The sequence below is a fragment of the Podarcis melisellensis genome (genome assembly GCF_964234715.1).
Source record: "Podarcis melisellensis genome assembly, chromosome: 1".
Lineage (NCBI taxonomy): Eukaryota > Metazoa > Chordata > Lepidosauria > Squamata > Lacertidae > Podarcis > Podarcis melisellensis.
The window spans coordinates 46,828,255-46,844,392 of NC_138528.1; the positions used below are offsets into that span (position 1 = coordinate 46,828,255).

The 16,138-nt window shown below is 43.3% G+C and overlaps 1 protein-coding gene across 2 annotated transcripts in view; it reads right to left on the reverse strand.

Moving 5' to 3' along the window:
- GALNT16 (polypeptide N-acetylgalactosaminyltransferase 16) overlaps positions 1–16,138 on the reverse strand; it is a 145,324-nt gene that overhangs the window by 55,345 nt on the left and 73,841 nt on the right. For both annotated transcript variants that reach the window (XR_014172027.1, XM_081926360.1), the window contains exons 2-3: positions 11,546–11,721; positions 362–460 (exon numbers count right to left, since the gene is read on the reverse strand). Coding sequence is in view for 1 of the 2 variants with exons in the window: in XM_081926360.1 (XP_081782486.1) it covers positions 362–460; positions 11,546–11,721 (275 nt within the window). In the remaining variant the exon portion in view is untranslated. The remainder of the gene's footprint in view (positions 1–361; positions 461–11,545; positions 11,722–16,138) is intronic.

Below are 16,138 nucleotides of genomic sequence, written 5' to 3' on the forward strand. Positions count from 1 at the left end.
TATGCAAGCAGAACCACAGTTTATGAAAGAGATGGTTGTGGATGTAGCAGGCAATATGGATTGACTCCCATCACCAAGCATCCAGTGAGCAAATGGCCTGCAGATTTATCCAAATAGAGGTTCAGGTGCTTTTTTTTTTACTATCAAATGAGCTAAACAGCTAGATTGCAAAAAAGTTACTTGGGCATAAGCCCCACTGAGCCCAGTGGGATTTTCTTCCCACTAAATACACTTGGGACTGCAGTTTTGCAGGACAGATTTAACTCTTCTTACTCTGGAGTAAGCCTCGCTGATTTACTTCCAAGCAGGTTTGTTTAGGGCTGAAACCTCAAGTCCCGTCGGAGCTAAAAGCATGCCTTACCTTTTCACTGTGCGGAGCAAGGTGGAACGAGCCTCATTATGGAAAGTGATAATGATGCTGGTTGCTGGCAGGTCGGCACCGTAGTGCACAGAGGCACACCTGTAACAAACAGAGAGAAACAGCATGTGATGAAATGGGGGATTTGCTAGGAAAGTAAAACTCCCCAAACCGCTGCCAAGCTCACAAAATCTCATGCACATCTTTACCAAACAGCCGATAACGGAATTTTGGTGCCCTGCCAACCTTTTCCCCATATAGCTTCTTTTATTACGGGAGTGCAATTCATCACATGCTGGCAGTGCTGACAGCGGTACTTAGTATCCATCGGATTATAACTGCCAGTAACACCAGTTAACAAGCATGTTGGTTTCAAACAGCACTAACAAAAAAAAGTTGGTATCAACACATCCTTTTGGAATCTGCTTCACGCTCTCTCCAAAGGGCTGGGAGAGGGAAATCTATGGCAATCTATGGCTCTATAAAAGCAGCTGCACTGTTGATTCCTACAAGGCCCAGCAGCAGCTGATAGGATGATGTGGCAGGATGTCTATGAATCGGCCATAATTACGGAGAAGGGGAGGTTCCAAGCTTTTATTGGTGGGAGTCACATAGTGGTGCTAGTGGTACAGAGCACCGTCCAGACCAGCCCCACACCACATGGGTTGTTGACATTATTATTATTATTAGTTCAATTTATACACCGTCCTATACCTGGAGGTCTCAAGGCAGTTCACAAACAAGACCACAACATATAAAATCAAACCAAAAACAATAACCGATTTCCATTCGTTTCAGCTATTACTCTGCAAATAGCTCCAAAACCAGTTTCAAGATGAAGTTTCCCCTGAATTTTTTTTTACTAAAAAAAAATGGGGGGGCTTGTTATTTTTAGCGAAAAATAACAAAAGGCAATTTTTTAATATGTAAATGATCTTCAAACCAGTCAAAATTGCAGTTCATACGTCAATTTTAAAAGCTACATTATAGAATGCACATTTAATGTACAAGCGGGTCTGTTTCACTTTGCGGTTTATGTTAACAAAAGCCCATTTTGCATATAAATGGCTTAACGTAAATTAGCAGTGTGTTAGTACACACTGTTAAAAAGTTCATGCGGCATTCCTCCCGTACAGTTACTGCACCACAGGCAAAACAACCAGAGTCTGGCTTCTGTTGTCTGAACCCGACTCATAGTTTGTTTCTTCCAAAAACAAACAAACCCATAAGCAGTCAACCAAGAACAAACTGTGGCTACCATTAATCGTTTGTTTGAGAGAGAGCAATCATAAGCCCAGGTTCAGGTGACACAACAAAGTGACTCTGGCTTGCTGGTGTGGTAGCACCAGCCCACTGCACATTCTCATTAAACTATAGTTTGTTTTAAGCTATGGTTCAATGTGACACATGAATCAGGCCATTGAGACCAACAGCTGCTTTTAGCATTGTTTGTGAAAACACTCTACTAAAACACAGATGAAGACATAGGGGAGAAGTGGGCATTGGCAGAGCAAGACGAAGGGCGCCAACAGATGTCACAGACCCAACTTGAAGGACGGATTCCATAAGATAAAGTGCTGAAACATGAAAGGCCAGGAGACTTCAGAATAGGGGATTTTTGGAGCATGGTACAGCAAAAGAGAAGACATAGAGGGGGCATTGCAAAGGAATAGGGGTGTGACAAAGGTATATATTTGGCCAATCAGGGCTACTTTTACAGTTTCTTTTCCCCAGGAGCTGGGAAAGATAGCTGTTCTGCCCAGGACTTATTTGAACTATATATTGCTCTAGCATTTATTAGTATTGGTTTATGGCTATCACTAAACTGCTACTATTTTTTATCCCAATGTTCATTGCTATTGTTTTATGGCCGCTCTAAGTGACAACTATTTTTTAACGCAGCATTTTATTACTGTGACAGTGGCCTATTACTGCAATTTCTAAGCATAAAAAGACACTCTGATGAAGGGTAAGTGGAATCAGGCACAAGACACATTATGTATATCATTGCACTAATTCACATTTTCTTTTTCTGCTGTTTGTTTAAATGCTATTAAGGCCACATGATATAGAGAAATGACAGGCATTTTTATTTTCCAGAGGGATAGCCCTCATAGTAAGTCTTGTGGCACCTTAAGGACTAACAAATTTATTATGGTATAAGCTTTCATGAACTATAATCCACTTAGTCCACTTCAGCATAGGCATGAAGTGTTATCTTGAATTACAGGCATATTACACACACACACACACACACACACACACATAGTGGGGTGGAGGCTGTTTGTGGATCATAAACAACAGAGAGAGTACAGACAGACAGTGATAATTACACAATTAACAGTTGCTAATAATACAGATATCCTGGCATTGGTAAGCCAATTAACATATGTAATGTGCTAAAAATCATTTGTCTTGGTTCACTCCACAAGTTATAGCACTGAACCACTTGATGCATTGTTAATTCTGCAGTTTTGCATTGCTGCCCCCCTCCTGAAGGTCCTTTGCTACTTTAAGGGAAATTGCAGGTGTCATTGGAGGCTGAAAAGTGCCCCCACTAGCTTTTGAATATTACCATGTCTGGTGTCAGATTAGTATCTGTTTATTATTTTGCATAAATACTGGTCTGTTTGTTCTATGTAGAATTTAGATGAGTGTGTGTGTGTGTGTGTGACAGTGGCGTAGCGTGGGTTGTCAGCACCCGGGGCAAGGCAAGTAATTTGCACCCCCTAACCCGTGGATTTGCGCCCCCTAACCCTAACCCCCAGATGTTGCGCCCGGTGCGGCCGGCCCCCCCTGCACCCCCCACACTACACCACTGGTGTGTGAGTTTCACATGGGAAGATGAGGAGGCGAATGCTTAAACCCTTATTATTGTTGTGAATAGCATTATTAGATCCTGTAATAGTGTTGCGTGTGGACAAAGTTGGCATCTGTGAGTGTTCAGAACTTAACTGGTTAAGTTGTTCTGAGTGTGCGTCACATTCCGACGTCAGCTGTTAGAAGCTGGGAGGAGACAGAAGCTTTTAGAAGCTAAGGAGGAGGAGTTTTTCCCTGTACTTTCACTTCTCTCTGTGTATCTGTGAGAGAGACATGGCTGAAAGAAGCCCTGGACTTTGATGCTGTAATGTTTTAATAAAGAGCTGTAAATAGACAAATCTGTCTATGTGTGCTTACAAGGAGCAAGACTGCTTTACACGCTGTGTTCTACTCTGCTAAAAGCCGTGATTGAGAAGAGACAGCAGGAGTTATTGCGCAGCTTGGGAGGAAGCGTGCCGGACCGCTGTAAGTGATTGATTGGGATCGTAAAGCTGTCTGAAGTCGCGGCTCTATCGATCAAGGGCCAGATCGATATCTATATCCGATCAGGTTATGGAAGGTCAGCCAACGCTCGTAAAGCAGTCACTGTGAGCCTCAGGAATGTTTTTGAAGTTAGCGTTCTGAGGCTGAGGGGCCGTCGGAGGCCAACGGGAGCTGACTGGGTGCCGGAGAGCAAGAATGATTAATTGCCTGCTTCCGAGAGGCAGTGAGAGCTTCTGACACAGAGAGCTGGAGCTAAAAAGCAGCTAAGAGCTGGAGGCTGGGACGCAGCCGATAACGTTTCTCCACGGAAGGGAGAGCCAAGCAGCTGGTACGGAGTAAGTACAGCTTGGGGCACCTTGGGAGAACGGGAGAAGATGGCTGAAAGCCAGAATATACCGGTGGAGCCTCTAACTCTAAAGAGTTGGGCAACGTGGTCCAGAAAAATAAGGGGACTGTTCTTGGTTGAAGGCGTCTGGGAAGCAAACCAGTGGGAGCCTAAGACACCACCCCTTAGCCGGCCAGCAGCTGGAGCAGGTGAAGCAAGCTGTGGGGCTGTGTTGGCTGAAGATAGCCAGAGGCTGCAGCAAGAGCTAGAAGTGCTCAGAGCATGCGTTGATGTATCACTGAGGCCTCATTTGGAGGGCATAACGACAGCGTGGGCTGCCTGGAATTTGCTGAAGGGCTTGTGTGAGGCGTCAGCAGAAGGCCGAAGCCCAGGAGAGGCTGAAGGATGCCCAGAAAGCCCAATGGGGGCTGAGACAGTGTTGGGGAGCTGTTGTAGTGCTTCTACACGTCTGTGTGATGGACTGAGTCCTGGAGAAGCTGGACTGGCAGGCCCTGTTCCCGATGTCTTGGCCTCTAGGAGCGCTAGTGAGCAGATCGGGGGGGCGAAGAGTTCCAAAGGCGAGTTTAAAGGACTTTCCCTTTGTGCTGAAGCAGAGAGGAGCTTCAGGGGGGGCCAGGCTGGTGGGAGGCACCGTTCCAGAAGGAGGAAGGCCAGGCCAGCTGGGAGGAGCCCCGGGCAGTGTTTTTCCACTGGAGTTCAACGTCGGCGTGGCAGTTGCCCCCACCGGAGCAGAGAGCCGATGCAGGATGTTTGCAAAGACTTTTCCCATGGGAATCAGGCGGGTTTCCATGGCAACAGGCCTGGGAAGACAGGCAGGCGTGGAACTGAGCCAGGTGGTCGTGGTAAACAACAGGAAGAGTCTTATCAGGTTTCTGCGAGTATGGCAGTGTTTGAAGACGGCCGAGTGGAAAATTCCGAGATGGCCTTTGTAATTGACTCTGCAGCTAACCGCAACATGGTTCCAGAGACCCCTGCAGTCGAGAGGTGGAATTGCACGGCAGTTCCGAAGGGACAGACTATTAAGTTCGCGAATGGACAGAAAACTAGAGTTTCCAAGTGCACTAATGCCTATCTTTGTGTTTTACAGGAGACGGTGGATTTTTGTATTGTTCCAGAGATTCATCATTGTTTGTTATCTGTGCCTTATTTGTTAAGTAAGGGGTTCAAAGTTTGTTTTGAAAATGATGTCTGCACAATCTCCAGAGAGGGGAGGTTACTGGCCAAAGTGCGGAAGGAACAGAATGATCTTTTCGTTCTTAAAACGTCTCTTGGGGGTGAGGGGAAGGTTGAGAAAGCACAAGCGTCGCGTGCTACAGTTCCCAACCAGCGTACTACAGTTCCCGCTCATAATGTTACATGTGCATGCGTATGGCATCAGAGAACGATTCACAATCCTTTAGAGGATTTGCAGGTGTTACCTGAGGTTGTTACAGGTTGTAAAATTAGAAATTGTCAAAGTGCCATTAATTGTGACACTTGCAAGCAGGCAAAGGTGAGAGGGTGCAGTTACCCAAAGGTGGAACGTGTAGCCACCAAACCTTTTGAGCTGGTACACATAGATTTGTCCGGTCCTGTCAAGGAACCAAGTCTAGGGGGGGCCAGGTTTCTGCTAACTTTTCTGGATGATTTCTCGCAGAATTCCTGGACTCACGGTCTCAAATCCAGGGAGGATGCAGCACAGCTGATCAAGAGCTGGATTGAGGGGGTGGAACAGAGGTTCTCCACCAGGGTTCAAGCGATCATCAGTGACAGAAATGCTGAGTACACTGGTTCTGCTTTGCAGAAGTTCTTTCAGAAGAGAGGGATACGACAAACAGTTATTTCACCCCAGCAAGGGGGGGTGGCAGAGCTGAGAAGTGGAGCTCTGGTTAAGGCTGCACAGGTGATGCTGAAAGAAGCCAGGTTACCTCCTGAGTTTTGGTTGGAGGCTACTAGGGCTGTGTCATTCACCTGGAATCGTGTCTACAACTCACTGGTAGGTGACACACCGTTCTCTTTGTTAAATGGCCGAAAACCCCAGGTTCACTTTCTGCGGACTTTTGGGACTCCTGCGCTTGTCTCTTTGCCTAAGGCTTTGCAAGGGCCAGATGGAGCCAAAGTCCAGAAAATGATCTTCTGTGGGTATGAGCCAGAAGCCCGTGCATGGCGGTTTGCTTACCCGTCAGGTGATCAGAGTAAGGTGCTGATCAGTAAACACGCTGAGTTCTTAGAGGAGGAGGTAAAGTCAAAGACTCCTGTCAGGCGTGATGTTCTCTCAGAATGTCTCTCTGATCCAGAAGACAGTTCTGATGAGGCGGAAGAAGGGGCTGAGGCTGCTGATGACGACCAGGTCACTGACCAGGGTCAGGAGCAGGATAGGGCATCTCCACAAGTTGTTAAGAGACAGCCCAAAAGTGAGCCTAGTTCTCCTGTGAGTGTAATGGAGAGGATTCGAAGACGCTTTAAGTCAGAAGGAGAGTCCCATGATGCAGAGGACACACCTGCTGATCAAAGTGAGTCAGAGGAAACACCTGAGTTTGTGCCTAGGAGGTCCAGTCGCACAACTAAGGGTATCCCACCAGAGAGGTACCAGGCCACAGGTGCGTGGGTAAGTTTCGCACAGTGCGATTCTGAGAGTTGTGAGGTGGTTCCACAGTTGCCTAAAAGGGACGCCAAGAGAGGGCGCAAGGCATTGGGGAAGGCATTGATCTCACAGAGTTTTGCTGAGGATGTTCCACAGGTGCAGTCGGAATCCAACGCAAGGGGGGGTGTGAGTGTTCAGAACTTAACTGGTTAAGTTGTTCTGAGTGTGCGTCACATTCCGACGTCAGCTGTTAGAAGCTGGGAGGAGACAGAAGCTTTTAGAAGCTAAGGAGGAGGAGTTTTTCCCTGTACTTTCACTTCTCTCTGTGTATCTGTGAGAGAGACATGGCTGAAAGAAGCCCTGGACTTTGATGCTGTAATGTTTTAATAAAGAGCTGTAAATAGACAAATCTGTCTATGTGTGCTTACAAGGAGCAAGACTGCTTTACACGCTGTGTTCTACTCTGCTAAAAGCCGTGATTGAGAAGAGACAGCAGGAGTTATTGCGCAGCTTGGGAGGAAGCGTGCCGGACCGCTATAAGTGATTGATTGGGATCGTAAAGCTGTCTGAAGTCGCGGCTCTATCGATCAAGGGCCAGATCGATATCTATATCCGAACATCTGGGTCTGCCGCAGGGGCAGGTAGCCTGTTGTTGCCAGTGTGTGGGTGTTTTTTGTTGGGGGCTATCAGTAAGCAAGTACAGTCATACCGGCAAAACTGTCTATCTGAGGGCAGTGTCCCTGAAGATACTTGGAGCAGTTTCAGCTGATGTTCTGGTTTTCTCTTCTGTCCTGGTATTGATTGTTCATGACTACTTTTTAGTGTTACATTTCCTTGTAAAATAGGTTTTATCTGATTGTTTGCTGATTTAAGTACTGCAAATAGTGGAGCTTGCATTTCCAATCCAAAGCTAGTGCATGGTATAGTACTCTATATGGCTTTGTGGTTTGTTTGTTTTTAATAAAAAGCAGTACAGTGGTACCTCAATTTACAAACTTAATCCGTTCCGGAAGTCTGTTCTTAAACCTCAACCGTTCTTAAACCGAGGCGTGCTTTCCCTAATGAGGCCTCCTGCCGCCGGTGCCCTTCCACCATTCGGCGTCCATTCTTAGACCGAGGTAAAGTTCGCAAACCGGGACATTACTTCCGGTTTTGTGGAGTTCGTAAACCGAATAGTTTGTAAACAGGACTGTTCCTAAACCAAGGTACTGCTGTATCTGAATATCCAAATAAATATTACAGTTCATCCTCAGTGTGGGGGATATAATACTGACCTTCTTGATAGTGTGTTGTACATGTTATAAAGTGCTATACAGTATAAAGCCTCTTAAACACGTAAGAGCCAGTGGTGTGATCTAGTGGTTTGAGTGCTGTTCTAGCACTCAGGGTATTGGGCTCAGTCAGGACATTCCTTGTGTGACCATGAGCCAGTTACCATTTCTCTGCCTTGCCTACCTCACAGAGTTGTGAGGAGGATACATTGAAAAGCAGAATGATGTGCATCACACTGAGCTTCGTGGAGGAAGGGCAGGATAAAGAATAATGGTATTATAATAATCGGCAGTTAAGGGGATTTTCACGCATGCCTATGAAAGCACTCTAATGACCTGAATCCAGCAGCTTGGCCTGGGCAATACAGCATATACCTAGCTTGGTTGCAGGTAAACCAGGCATTTTCAGGTAAACATGGCATTTACATAGCACATCCACACTTAATAGTCATATACAAAACATTAAAAAAGCACAATGAAATCAATTTCACTTAAATCATAAGATCTAAAATAAAGGTAAATTTTTTTATCAACAACAGCAACAACCCCCCCCCAAACCCCGCTAAACAATACCCTAGTCCAATATTCAGTTCAGCAGCCTCAGCTTTTGTAGCTGGAGTCAGTCAGGGCCCTCCCCTCACAGGTTGGGTAGAAAAAGGCCTGCAAGGTTCTTCCAGGACTCACAACCACGATCTCAAGTTGTAGGGAACAGCTGACTTTTTCTTTTTTTTTCTTTTTACCTTCGCAACTTTGAATTTTGTGTTCCATGGGGGGGGGGAGGAGGCAACGATAATTTTGTGAAGACACTAACAAAACACTCAGATTTCATATGTATGGTCTCCAGGTATTTATCAGCTATCTCAAGACCCCATCTGCATTGTATATTTAACACAGTATCATACCACTTTAAAAAGTCATGGCTTCCCTCAAAGAATCCTGGGAACTAGTCCATGAAGGGTGCTGTTAGGAGACCCCTATTCCTACCAGAGAGCTACAATTCTCAGTTCCCTGAGGACCACTCAGAGGACCACTCTGGTATTTATAGTTCTGTTAGGAAAATAGGGGTGTTGGCACCCTTAACAAACTACAGCTCCAAGGTTTCTGTGTGGGAAGCCATGACTGTGGTATAATAGTGCTGTAAATGTATGTTGCAAATGGGGGCCTGAATTGTTGAAGTATTCATATCCTGCTCTTGGCTTTATGCTAGATAGACCTGCCAACTCAATTGCTTTGAACAGTAGCCTGCTGATAATAAAAGTAATCTACAGTCCAAAGCCTCAGAGTCTTATCTGCCACCTCATCTCTTTCAAATAATCTTATCTCCTGATGCACTTAAATAACTGTGAACTGGTAAATGCTGAGATGCTTTCCTCTAACATCATTCTTTAGCTTACAATTCAGCGGAGATAGCAATGCCTCGAATTATCTGCGGATGGATGGGGGAATATTCAGTCCTTCAGCTCTTTTGTACAGCTGCCGGTCCAATCTTCAACAGTCCAGTCTTGCAACGACTTGCAAGGTATTTAGAAAGGGTATGGAAATCAAGGCTTGTACTTAGTTTCTGTTTGTGAATGCATAATGCATGGAGAAATGTGAGAAACGGCAGTGAGGTACGATGGAGAAATGGAAGAATATACACAGAACACAGTGGGGAAATCGACAATAATCTGGTGTCTACAGGTTTAAAACAGGATTGTGAGCAGTAGCTTCAAAACAGCAATAATGAAGACTCATATTGGTACTCATGTTTCCATTCTCAGAAATTGCTCTCTTTGGCTGAAGTGGGGCGGACGTGAGTGTACATAGATTTTTTCACGTATTTCTGATTTTCTTCTAACTGGTCATATAATGAATGTCCTAAAGCAAAATTTGTGAAAGAATGAACAAAAATCCATATTTTAAAAATCAATATCAGTATCCAGCTCAGATGCCTCATGCAGCAACTGAATTGAAAACACAGCACTCATATCTCAGTTTAATAAGCCGAGGTATGAATGAGCTTGTTGCCTGTGCATAAAGCCCCTTCACTCCTCTTTTCACAGGCTGATCAATTAAACCAAGAAGCCATAGTTTCTACTTTTGTCTTAACTAGGAAACTAAGGGTTACCAGCCAACAGTCTAACCCAGTTCCAAACCCTAGTTTAGGGTCCTGGCTTGTTCCAAAAGTGGCAATTACATGTAAAAGCATTAGCCTGCTGCAGCATTTCATGAAGAATAATTAACATTTAAAAGCAACTTATCCACTGTGCTGGTCTAAGCAAAACAGTACTAAAAACAATCAATATGAAAAAGCAACAGCGACACAAAGTTAATCAAAATCAGCATAAAACCACACAATAGCATGAAATCAGTAATTAGCACTTCAAACCAACAAGAGATGACAAAATAGTTCTTAGAGCTAAAAGCATGAAATGTTAACCATCTGGGAGAAGATAAAGGTATTCACCTGGTGGAGAAAAACCTGGTGCGAGGCAAATCCCTGGGGAGAGTATTCCATAAGCAAGGAACCACCCTCAATAAGACCCTCCTCTTCCTTTGAAACCACCTACCTCACTTCAGGAGGTGGAGGAACCTAGAGAGGCATCTCCAGTTAAGGTCTTACAGTCGGGGCAGCTACAAATGCAAGGAGTTCATCTTCTGGGTATCCCAAGCAGTTTGTTTTGCACCCTCCACATACAGGCTGAAACACTTAAATTCTCTCTTTTTTATAATAATTTTTTATTAAATTTTTCCATAATATCTCCAATCATACAAATTTTCACATCACATATTTTGACTTATTGAACCTCCCTCAACTCCTCTGACAATCATCCGTAGTTAAATTTCTATCTTCACATTCCTTAATTATAGTATCGTCTTTAAATAAAATTTTTCTGTCCTCATTTACATTCTTGCAATATTCCTTATTTTTTCACAAAGCTTCTTTAAAACACACTAGCGTTGTATGTTCCTCACATACAGTTTTCAAATATTCTCTGAATTTTCCCCAGTCCTCTAGAAACTTATGGTCTCTTTGAAGTCTAATTTTTCCAGTTAATTTGTCCAGTTCTGCATAGTCTGTTAGTTTTGTTCTCCATTCTTCCAAAGTCAGTAGTTCTTCTTGTTTCCATTTTTGGGCCATCAATATTCTCGCTGCTGTTATTGCGTACTGAAAGAGTTTACAGTCCCTCTTATTTATTTCATTTTTAGTTATTCCTAGTAAGAAGGTTTCTGGTTTCTTTACAAAGCTATATTTCAGCATTTTCTTTAACTCATTATATACCATTTCCCAGAAAGTGAAGGGGTTCTGGGAAACACTTAAATTCTCAACCGCAATCTCACTGCAGCCTGCCCTACGCACCAACCGTCCAGGGTAGGCAGGAGAGACCCTGCTGTTGCAAGAACAGCTCCATGGCACCATGCCAACAAGTCCTACTTCTACAAAACTATAGACAATTTGTTTCCAGTTAGGTTCTGCAGACATGGCTGGAACTATGGCCAGCTTACATGTTTAAAATGCCTGTTCTTTGCGTTGCATGCGGTCTTAATAATCTTTGCATGTTCAAAACAGAAAAGGAAAGCATGTGCTAGGGGGAAATGGAACTTATTAGCTTTACCTGTGAACACTACTTTTGTCTTCCTCACAGGAAAGATGACTCAAGGATTGGCAAAGATAGTCTAGCACAAGGTGATGGTTTGTAAACGGCAGCAGTCTGATACAGTACCTGTAATGCCTCGTGTCTCGAATGGGCCGGTCGCTGCTGAGCTTGTCACTCTCTAACTGATTGAAGGCATGTTGCCGATAAGGATCTTCTCCGGCCTTCAGCAGCTTTGAGGAGACATATGCCTTTTCATCAAAACCCCGTAAGCCACTTTTCTCTGCTTGTGGTGGCTTGGATGCCTAGAGGGAGGCAAGACCAAGATTTAGTTCTGTGTATGAAATCAGAGCTTTTTAGGACCTATTTTTACATAATATAGACCTTTCTATACAAAGGCCACATTGCATGGCAATGACCTCAAGGACAAACTCAAAGAAGATGGTGTCTAGGTAATTATCCTGCTACACAATGGCCATGTAATTTCTTATGCTCATGACAGGAAAAAGGACTATTTTTCTCCTTGTACTCCATCGACTGAGGGTGTCTCCACATTCACTATTTTGCGGGTAGGATTCAAGTGTATACTGGAAATGTAGGCTTGCCCAATTAAAGTGGACTAAAATTGCACAAAACAAATACATATAACCCCCACCCCTCTACCCTTATATAGGAGCAAATTCTCTTTTTTCAAATTTTCAAATTAATTTTCCACATTTATCACAAACATAACATATAAAACACACAAAAGAAAATACATTACAGTACTAAAGAGAAATAAAACAAAAATAAAAGACTTATTACTTCTAAAACTCAATTTAACTTTCATTGTCAACTGACTCCCTCGAATCCCCTCTAACTGAATTTCATTGAATCACTTTGTAACAGTTCTCCAAAATCATATTTCTCATAAAATTAACTCCTTCAATTCTCTTTTCTTAATAATCTAGTCCATAATCTTTTACAATTTATTCTTATTCTAATCCTAGGCCTGTTTGGCACTTTCAAGTAACTTCTAACATCTTATTTTACAATATTTGGCTGCATATTCTTTAAATTTCTTCCAATCTTCCTGATGCTCCTCTTCATTCTGGTCGCACATTCTTCCAGACAGGTCGGCCAGTTCCCAAAAGTCCAACATCTTCACCTGCCATTTTTCTACTGAGATAGGAGCAAATTCTCAATTTGGTTTTCATAGTTCCTCAAATCAGCATGCCATGCTTATTTTTTTGTGGGGGGGAAAAACTACTTTAAAAAATGTTAAAGTGCAACACATCTGCACATGACTCGGTAGAACACAGTTTCTACCTGCAGTTGAGTGCTGGTTTTGGTCTGGGAAAGAAATCAATCATCCTTGCCCCCCCAGAACAGCTACCTCCCCTCTAGATTTTCCAAAAAAATGAAAGGCCAGGAGCCTGGTTGCAACGCTGGGCACTATCTCAGCCTTTGCCAACCTGGTGCCCTCCAGATGTTTTGGACTATAGCATGTGGCTGAGGCTGATGAGAGCTTTAGCCCAAAACATCTGGAGGGTACCAGGTTGGCAAAGACTACACTATCTGGTGTGGAGACCTGGCTGGGCACCGTCAAAGAGTCCACTAAGATGCTCAAAAAATCTGAAATAGCAAGTACACAATTTACAGTCCCATACAAACATGATGTGGTAAGTACCCCGCCACTTGCCTTGTTTGAACAATGCCCCCCCCCTCTGTTGGTACAATAGACACTTTCTCCTCACCCCAGGCTGAAATGAGTGTGGTTGCTCCAATAAAGGAGACCTAAAATTGTTCTGCGCTGCATAGAAAGGGTGATTGATTCCACAGTCCTGAAAGCTTTTCTCGGAAGTACAGCTTCACTGAGAGAAAGCAGAGTGCACAAATGATGAAAAATATTTGTTAAAATGGCAGAAGAAAGCCATTTTTTAGCCTGTTGTCAGTAACTGCTCACACACCCACAGAGAAGAAAGCCAGTGTAATAAAATGAACAGCCTTGGAAAATGCATCCTATTTTGATTCACAGAACACAGAATACACATCTTTTCTTCCAGCTCTAACGATCCCAGCGTTGTTGGGTTTTTTAGCTTTAGCACATTTAAAATAGCTTATTTTCAATATGGCTGTTGTACAATTGACTGTTCAGCAGAGGATAATGCCAACATTTAAAAACTATCCATGGGAACGTGGGAGGACAATAAGACGTGAGCAGCATACAGCTTTTGCCCCCTCTAATGTACTGAAGGGGACTGGAATTTTGAAGGGGAAAATAGCATAAGCTAATATGATTCTTTAACCAATAGGAGGTAGTGCTTTTTTGTGCAGGGTCCTCTCAGGCTTGAGGGCAGATGGCTGTGGGCTCAAAGGAGCCCTAGCTGTCATATCACCATGAGTGTGCCACCCATATATTCACCTCCAGTTTTTACACATATTGCTCATGGGGGTCATAACTCCTTCACTTCTTAATTTTTCACATTTATGTCCTATGATCTAATTTTATCTTCTCAACTACAGTGGGTGATTCCAGGCAGGTGTTCATAACGGGATGGTATTCCTCATGCATGTAAGTTTAGTTTAGCTTTTGCTGCATTGTGGTTGGCATCAAAATGCCAGCCCTTATTCCCTCTCCCACCTGCCCCCAATTTATTCAGAAAACCCAATAAATTAAAAAAAATCCCTGTTGCCAATTATCTGTTTGTGATACCTACATAACCTATTTTGCAGTATTAAGCTCCTGTATTTGGTACTCACTACCAGACTGGCTAGACTGTAATAGTGAAGTCCTACCTGAGGGCTCATCAACGCTTCATAATGTATCAGGGTTTTTTAAAGTCTAAAATTCAAATATTATAAAACCGAACACAAATACCACTTACTGTGCACAGCCACTGTTAGAGCCATTGGCTTCTGAAGAAATGTAAACATCACGGGTGGTCAAATTATCTGCCTCTCACATGGAGAGACAAAGCATCAAAGAACATCCAGAACAGTGAAACAAATAATTGGAGAACATGATGGGGGGGAGGGGGAATGAACTTTGGAAGAAACAAACTGTGAACAGATCATTCACAAACATGGATTTCGAATTAGTCATGACCCCCCAGACTAAATTGGGCTGCGTAGGTTCTATACTTCCTGTGCTTCATATTCATCTATTATTGTTGTGCTCTTTTCCATGAGAGATATGAATTGTACAAATATTGCTTTGTGTTTGTGGGTGGGTGGGTTGTTTTTTAAAATAATAATAAAAACCTAACATGTTCTCTATCTCTGAATACAGTTATCTTTTGTACCATAGAATTCAACACGAGTGACCTCCACTGTGACACTAGATTTTTTAAAGCCTGCCCTAAAAAACATTGGCTATTTGATGATAACTGTCACCCAGACACTTCGGGTCCAGACTAGATGTTTTCCGGCTGCCACATGCAACAGTCTCCCTCAAGTGTGTTTTTAATGACAAATAGCTGGAGCAGAGTGCAAGTTCAATGGCAGAATGGCTGGGGGAAGATGTTGCCTCAGCCATTTCCCACTGAATTCACATGTTAAGCTGAACTCAGATCCAAACTGTCTTTCTCTCTACATGTGTACAAGTGATTGTCTGAAAGGGTATACACATGTAGATTTGTGTAACAGCGGAGTAGGGGGGGCAATTGATGGAGCAGCAGCACTAGGGGATGGACTCTTTCTCTCACACTCTTCCTAATTGAATTCCCTTGCCTCAGAAACTTGTAATAGCCTCAGAGGCAAAATCTGGGCGCCCATCTTCCTGCCCCACCCCCAGAAAAGGCAATAGCAGCCTGGGAGTATGTATGACCTTGAATAATTTTCTTCCACTCCCCACAGGAGGCTGGTTTTAAGCTTTAAATAAGGTTGTCAAGAGATCTGACCATAGACATGTGTCAAGTGTATGTCAGTCAACAAGTGACGGCTGTTGAATTTTAGGGTGGCCAATTATGCTTTACCAATAAAGGATTTGCATCACTAAAAAAGGGTGGGCACCAAATTTGCATAAAATCTGCATGGGGCTAATTCTCATCCTTCCCATCTAAAAACAAAACAAACAAATTTCTATTAACATTAGGTTTAGAAATTTCAAAATGAACAAGCAAACAAATGAAACTAATTACATTTTAGGCCTGCATTCATTTAATTTATTAGCAAAAGATTTCTGCTACCCCCACACAGCCAGATTTTTCTACCCAAAGATTAGGAGAGAAACCACGTCTTTCGTTCTCTAAGAAGGAGATGCATGAACATTTTCTGTGGCAGTGGCAGTGCTGTAGCAAGTCTCCTGGAGCCATTATAGACAAATGGTTTCATCTAATTCAGCTAGAAACTGTGGCTCTTGCATTACTACTGACATTTAAAGAAAATAACATTTGGAGTGGCTTTCAGCCAAAACTGTTTTCTGGCATCACGTGCTCAGCTAATTGCTCGGCTTTTCATATTCTAAGCACCATTATGAGCCTCCCTTGACATTCTTTCCAAACCTAAAACTTCTAATGAAACCAATGGAAATTCAAATACTCAGGGAGAAATAAGAGCAGTGAGAGGTAACCGGCTGGATTCAAGTTGGTAGTACTGGGAAAACCAATTGCCATGAAAAATGAGAGTGAACCAGCTTCTTCTCTATCCATGACTAAGCCAAATACTCTGTGGTTGGAATCCTTTATCTCCTGATTAAATGCAACAGGCATGTCAGTGAAAATGTATATCAACTATAGTGAG